This window comes from Grampus griseus (genome assembly GCF_964374135.1).
Source record: "Grampus griseus genome assembly, chromosome: 5".
NCBI lineage: Eukaryota > Metazoa > Chordata > Mammalia > Artiodactyla > Delphinidae > Grampus > Grampus griseus.
The window spans coordinates 54,666,715-54,674,627 of NC_138998.1; the positions used below are offsets into that span (position 1 = coordinate 54,666,715).

The window sequence follows — 7,913 nt, forward strand, 5'->3', positions numbered from 1 at the left end:
GCAGGGAGAGGCTCAGGCCCAAGCCCTGACACCGGGGGGATGCAGAGGGGCCCCTCAAGAGTCTCTGGGTTCCTGCGGCTCTAGTCGTGCTTGAGGGTGAGCCTTTCAAAGAACTACTTGCCGGGCTTCCCTGGTAGCGCAGTGGTTGGGGGTCAGCCTGCTGATGCGGGGAGCATGGGCTCGCGCCCCGGTCCGGGAGGATCCCGCGTGCCGCAGAGCGGCTACGCCCGTGAGCCATGGCCGCTGGGCCTGCGCGTCCGGAGCCTGTGCTCCGCAACGGGAGAGACCACGACGGTGAGAGGCCCGAGTACCGCAAAAAAAACAAAAAACAAAAAACACAAAGAACTACTTGCCCCGCCCTCCATTGGGGCCAGCAGCCCGCGAAGTCAGCCAGGTGGTCGCCATCTTCCTGATGAGTTTCACCTGTTCACATGGGCGCGGCTCTCCCGGAAGTCGGAAGTGGGGGTCTGCGCGGCAGCGGCCGGGGCGCGCAGGTCCAGAAGGGCCTGGCTCAGGTTCTTCTCCAGGGCCGTGGAGGCCTTCACAGCACCCGGGGTTTCGCACCCCTCATCTTGGGACGGCGTCTGCACGTCCTGGAAGAGGGTTTCACATCGTCCTGCGGCGCGCTGGTTTTGCATCTTCAAGAGATGCTGGACGCCCTTGCGCTTCTCCTCGGCCCACTGGTCGAGGTGCCCACGGCCCACAGAGCCTGAAGTAGAAGCGCCGGAGAGGTAGGTGTAGGAGGCCCGCAGATACGGGTTGACCAGGCGGTTATCCGTGGCCTTCCGCTAGGTGGAATAATTCTGACAGACCTGGGAGATCGTGGTTGATCCACACTAAGGAGCTAAGCTCAAAAAAAAAAAAAAAAAAAGGTGTTGTATGGTCCCAGAGGCCGAGCATGGCTAAGTGCTTGGTTCTGAGGGGTGGGACTGGAAAAGAGGTTGGAGGGTGGCGGGAAGCTGGAAGAAGCAGCATCCCTGGGTCTGTGCGGTCCAAACACTGTTGAAGAAAGAGATCAGCTACTGCCGGGCACTCGGCCTAAGACAGTTTTATATTAAAGCAAACTTGGGTGTATTATGGTGTAAAATGTCAAATCCAACAGGAGACTTGACTTATCAATGTTGAGCTTTCAGCTGCTTCAAGGTCGGTTCACTCAGACCCACAGGGTTCTCAGTTCACCCTGCTCTGCTGCTAGAGGTGTTTTCCTACAGGTGCTTGAGGAAATCTGGCCTCATTTGTTTCTCTTCTTAGGAGCATCTGTGTTGTGAACGGCAAAAAGTAGTCAAGAATCAGAGAAATGACACTTTACTGATAGAAATGAAGGTGGTTTGATGGGAGGTGGAAGAGATCCTTTGGTGGGTGTGTGAAGCAACTCTAATTTCACATATTCTGCCAACTGATGGGGCCAGCTCTGTTTATAAATCTCTATGTGGGCCAGGTAATACAAATAGGAAGGATTTAATGAGAGTTTATTAGATTGTCTTTCCCCAAGGTATGTTTCATGGTATTTTAGTCTGGTAAAATGACTCAAAAAAGAAGAGTTCCATGGTACTCAGATAAGTTTGGGAGACACCGTCTTGGAAATTCACCAAGAACAAAGATGTTAAAGGCTATGAGAAAGCATGTAGCAAAACAAACAAGTATGTGTGACGCAGCGTTTCCCAAATATAGATATTTTTTCCTACGTAACTCTTTTTTATAACTCCATTGTAATACCTCAGAATTAGTGTTTGGGGGAACATGCCTAGGGAAACAGCTTATAGGTTATATTACAGGCTAGAAGTTACCAATCTTTTCCTCACCCAGGATTCCTTTTTTGGTTTTCCCCTTTTATCTCATGTTTTGAACATTTTTCCTAGTAAATAAAACCATACTTATCTCACTCAAATGAAGTTATGTAAGCATAGGAATGTATAAGCAATATTTCCTGCTGCAGATTCCTTAGTTTTGGCTACCAACCTGTACCTGTTCCTAGGTCCATTCTGCTGTGGGTATTCAGTTTGGATATTACAACCCGATAACAGTCTGAGCCCTCAGTTTGATCAGAGAAATTCCTATGGTATCATCAACAGCCAATCAGAACTTTTGAGCAACTTGAGCTAGACAGTTGCCAGACTGAACTGATACAATTCTAGCCCAAAACAAAGAAGATGTTATAGTTAACTTGTGTAAATAAATGTATGGTGCATATACAATTGTCTTTAGAAGTTGAAAAATATTTAAAGTAGCCCCAGGATATCTTGCTAACTTCACAGATCCCTAAGCATCCAGGTATTACAGATTTAGATGTACAATAGGCCATTTTACAAATGTTATTATCGCACTTCTCTGAAATACGTTACTTTTGTATTCAAAGTTCTGTTAATGTAAAGATGACTTCATATTACGTAGATAAATCTCAAGATCACAAAAAGTGATAACATATTACAAAACTTATGAAAAGTAAGAAGATTGTGAAACATGAAAAACCCTTTGCTCTTTAAGCAGACATTTTTATTCCGAGTTAATTGAATGTAAAGACTTTAGAAGAACCACATTTATGCATTGTATTTTGCAGATGACAAGGCATTTCTACATTAATCATCTCACTTAATTCTCCCAGTAATCAGGCGATGTTTTTATCAGCACACCATGTGGCATTGGCCACATTATATAATTTTTAGAACCTTTTGTTTGCAAATGTTAGAAACCCAAAATAAACTACCTTATTCAAGAAAGAATTTGTTGGAAGGTTACTGATGGTTTTTTTTCCATCGACTTCTAGGAAGCATTGAATATCAAAACACAGGAAGAGCAGAGATGCAGCTGGGTTATAAACACTTTGAGCCAGGGACTAGAAGGCTGTCAAGATTTTTCTCAGTCTCACGTGCCTCTCTGGATATTGGCTTCACTCTCTCTCATTTCAGACTGCCTTTCTCTACTTGTTGGAAGACTTGCTTATCAGAAGCATCTGAGTTTTATATCAAAGTATGGAGCTACTGGAGAGAGATTAGTTCAACTTGTACCTAATTCCAAGGCCACAGGCCACAAAAAGGACTGTGGCTCAGCTCAAGTCCGGTGCTTACCTGTAAAGGAATGAACAGTAGCCGGGGATCTGGGGCCTAATGTACACATACAGTGGCTCATGTAGCAAAAAATACAGGTGAGGAGGAGTTGTGTCTTAGAAAAGATGTGCTAGGCAGATGATTCTGGAGGTGTGTACTTCATGTCATGAACTAGTGGCCTGTCAGCAAAACCCCTGAGTCCACGTTAGCTGAATTGATGCTCAACTACATCAGGGAAGGATCATATAATAATAGAAACTGTAGGCTCCCCTGGTGGCGCAGTGGTTGAGAGTCCGCCTGCCGGTGCAGGGGACACGGGTTTGGGCCCCGGTCTGGGAGGATCCCGCGTGCCGCGGAGCGGCTGGGCTCGTGAGCCATGGCCGCTGAGCCTGCGTGTCCGGAGCCTGTGCTCCGCAACGAGAGAGGCCACAACAGTGAGAGGCCCGCGTACCGCAAAAAAAAAAAAGAAACTGCATGGGTCATTACCTTCAAGGAGGCCAAATCTTCCCCATTTCACACCAAAAGAAATTAAACCATGTTCTGTTCAGGCCTGGGGTAAACATGGCAGAGATTTGTTCTTGAGTTCCCATTTTAGGGGTAAAACTGTTAGGAAAGAGCTGTGAGAAAATAACTCATGATCTGAGGAAGAGAGGGCATCTCTGTGCCTGAACTATTACCTTATATGACAATTGACAGTGAGATAAGGATGAGGGACTTTGCTTTTAAAGCAAACTTGGGTGTATTATGGTGTATAAAACTGTCTTAGGCCAAGTGCCCGGCGGTAGCTGATCTCTTTCTTCAACAGCTGGACTTTAAACTGCAATTACCTAACCTGTTACCTTCCCGGGAAGGCCTGTCTATCCCCAGATACCTCAACCCCTCTTCCAGGAGGGAGGAGGAGTGAAAAAAGGTGTGGGAAGAAAAGCAACAATTCTAGGAATTAAAAAGAGGAATTGTTTGCTTCTCAGGCAGGTGTCAGATATATACAACTATAAACAAGTATGCAACTGCAAAACCAGAAATCTGTTTTTTAGGAACTTAGCAACTTGTTTGAATGATCTGTAATCATTTCCTTTAATTTCTCTTGGTATTGTTCTTGAAAGTGACTGAAAATTTCAGCTGTGCTAAGGGGAACTTCCACCCTCCCCACCCCTCCCCTAAACCCTCTGCCATTCTGTACCCAGATTTTCTGGGAGGAGCCTAATATCCCTGGAGCCGGTTTTGGTGAATAAAGAGGCCAAGAGAAACTCCCCCTTTTGTGGTTGGTAGTGGTGGCAGGAGGAGGAGGCTATGTTGGAAGGTGTGATGGTTAATTTTATGTGTCAACTTGGCTAGGCTGTGGTGCTCAGATAGTTGGTCAAACATTATTCTGGATATTTTTATTTTTATTTTTTTTGGTTTGGATGAGATTAGCATTTAAATTGGTGGACTTTGAGAAAAGCAGATTGCCCTCCATAATGTGGGTGGACCTCATCCAAACAGTTGAAGGCTTGAGTAGAACAAAGACTGACCTCCCTGAACAAGAAGGAATTCTACCAGCAGACTGCCTTTGTACTCTTTCCTGGGTCTTTGGCCTGCCCTGTAGATTTTGGACTTACCAGGCCTCTCCAATTACATGAATAAACACACACACACACATCCTGTTGGATCTGTTTCTGTGGATAGAAGTTTTTCCTACAGCCAGACTTTACACAGAGATTGCCCAGTCAGAGCTCTTCTTAAAGCATGGAGGCTAATTCTGAACAACGTGAATGGAGCTAGAGAGTATTATGCTTAATGGAGTAAGTCAGAGAAAGACAAATACTCTATGTTATCACTTACATGTGGAATCTAAAAAATAAAACGAATGTATGTAACAAAACAGACTCACAGATATAGAGAACAAACCAGTGGTTATTGGTGGTTATTGGTGGAGAAGGAAGGGGAGAGGGGCAAGATAGGGGTGGGGGATTAAGAGACACAAACTACTATGTATAAAATAAATAAGCAACAAGTATATATTGTACAGCACAGGGAATATAGCCATGGTTTTGTAACAACTTTAAATGGAGTATAATCTATAAACATATTGAACCACTATGTTGTACACCTGAAACTAATATAATATTGTAAATCAACTTTAAAAAACAATTGTGGAGGCTGTACATAGCCCTATTCTTGAAAAACATAACAAGAGAGAAGAAATTAATTATCCAGATATCAGTGACTGTTTATCATTCATTAAGGGCCTCTTTCTGCTGGGTCTTAAAATCCAGCAAGGTAGAATTCAGCTGTGTAGGGATGAGAGTGAAAGGGGCTCCAGATTAACAGAACAGCTTGTGTGGGGAGCATGTAGGGATGTGAGGGGGGAGTGGGTGAGTTTGGTAGGTACCCAGGAACTATGAAGGGATTATAGAGATATTATATTGGAAGAGATTTGTATGGCCTTGATTGCCAGGCTAAAGAGGCCTTTTTCTGTACAGGCAAATAGAAGCCAATGAGGATTTTTGAATGAGGGAGTGAAATATTTGAAGGGGAGGAAATGGGCAATGATGTGACATTGAGTGACTTGGAAGGAAAAGATGGGGATAAGAAATCCATTTGGAAAGTTATTGTAATTATCTCTGTATTAATTCCTTTATTCTTTTACTCACGGAATACTTATGGAGCCCCTGTTAGTGCCAGACATTGTACAGCTCACAGAGAAGTAAGATGGCGACTGTGCCTCTGAAAACTCTACCCTTCTGGAGGGACATACGAGTGGTGGGACAAATGTAAGCAATGCTTGTGGAAATATTTCCCAGCCTCTAGTATTTAGGCCTGAGGCCTGACCCACATCAGATTTTGACACAGAACTGAGAGTTCAGAGTTTTTTAGGGTGCCTCATAAAGTCGTACATAGTACTTTTGTACCTTGTTTATACATGGTCTCAGAATAAGAGAAGAGAAAGGTCTGAACTGAAGGAGGGAAAATAATCCCAGTAATAATGGACCTGAGATAGATATATATATGCTCCTGACTCAGATGATGGGCTTCATGAACATAAGAGATTGGACTTGGACCTGCAGCCAGGACACAGGATTTTCTTATCTTTCATCTCCACAAAGCATGTGTTATTCTTCTCTCACAAAAGCCCAGCCTAAGGTGCGCTGCCTATTTTATTAAGGAATGATTTCTTTTGCACAGCTGTGTGACCTGTAAATGCCCTCCTCTGAAGGACCAGGCATGCAGAGCAGGGCTCATGCTCTGGGAAGCTGGCCTGCAGGGCGTTTCTGGGGCCCAGTGATAAAAGCAGAGTCACACCCTGTGGTGCCAGGGTTCAGTGAAGGGCTGGGAGGGGTTTTCATTTTGGTCATTCATTCACCCAGAAAGATTCAGCACAATCTCACAAACCTGTTTTCTGAGAAGTCGGGCAACCTGATTGCACTTTACAGCTTGGTCAATGATATAGTCTAAGGGCTCATAAAAATTAATCTAGACACAGGCTACAAAGCTGACACCATGAAATGAAAGAATGAGCAGAGGCCTTTTTTCTAATTGAATCCAGGATAGGTGACACTGCGTGAGGGGCCACAGAGTGCCGAGGAGGAAAGAGGCTTCTGCTGCTTTGCCTGGTTACAACTGGCATGTCTAACTCACCTGAGAAGGGCCCATTCTGCCACCATAGACACAAATAACTGAATAGATGTCATAGGAGTGGCAAAAACTGCCTTTTGAGAGGTTTCTAGAGTGTCCCCCAACTGGGTTCTTCCTCCAGTTCCTCCTTTCAATGAAATGAAATAATTAATTGTTTTGAAAGTATTAATAGCTATCATTTACTGAGGACCTAATATGTGCCAATTTATTTACACATGTTGTCTGTTTAATTCCTTCCATCACATATCATGTTCAGTATTATTATCCCCTAAGAATCTGATAGAAGATCTTGTCAAGGTCATATAGCTAGAAAATGAGGGAGTCTGTATATTGATACAATCCTAGATCTGCCTACTGCCACTGCCCACACTTTTATGAATTCAGTCTTATTTAGGACAGTATCTGGGTCATTTTAATTTATTTACTGTGGAGGTAAAATGCAGGTACTGCAGTCATTTACATTCAGTGGAAGGAGGTAAGAGGTCTAATTTTCTTCCTTCTAAAGCTTCTCTAGCTCTCTCCATTGAGGGAGAGTGCAGGGGAAGTTATGTGAAAGAATTTTGAGTCATCCTTTTAAAATACTGTGTCAAATTTTTAATAGCAAGACAGTAGCTATGGAGCTACTTGATATTTTTAGAAATTGAAAATTTGTATGAAAAACAAGTGAAGAATAGTTGGATATATTCCCATTCCTGTTAAGATCTTTGCATATTAGCTTCTAGTATTTTTTTAAAAAGAAAAACTACGTTAGTGTTTTAAAAATAATTCAAACTATTTAGGAAAGTAAAAATGAACAGTAAGAGTGAATCAACTGGAATGCCGCCATCCAGAAATTGCCACAGTTAGTGCTGGATGGACCTGGATTTTTCTATGCATACAGTCAAATAGATATACTTTATAAAAATGGCATTGTGATATAAGTGCTATTTCTCAATTTAAAAAAGCCTTTGAATTTAAAAAAAAATTTATTTATTTAAAAAAATTTATTTTTGGCTGCACTGGGTCTTTGTTGCTGTGCGCAGGCTTTCTCTAGTTGCGGTGAGCAGGGGCTACTCTTTGTGGCCGTGAGCAGACTTCTCATTGCAGTGGCTTCTCTTGTTGTGGAGCACGGGCTCTGGGTGCACGGGCTTCAGTAGTTGTGGCATGTGGGTTCTACAGCGCACGTTCAGTAGTTGTGGCACACGGGCTTAGTTGCTTCGCAGCTTGTGGGATCTTCCCAGACCAGGGCTCGAACCCGTGTCCCCTGCATTGGCA

The 7,913-nt window shown here is 43.6% G+C and overlaps 1 protein-coding gene across 1 annotated transcript; it reads right to left on the reverse strand.

The window, feature by feature from the left end:
* Positions 1–419: 419 nt before the first annotated feature.
* Positions 420–6,677, reverse strand: LOC309823120 (ferritin light chain 1-like; the record flags this gene model as incomplete). Its single annotated transcript, XM_082655290.1, has 2 exons — positions 420–788; positions 6,663–6,677. 2 exons carry the CDS (start codon positions 6,675–6,677, stop codon positions 420–422), a joined length of 384 nt encoding a protein of 127 aa, XP_082511416.1.
* Between the last annotated feature and the right edge of the window lie 1,236 nt (positions 6,678–7,913).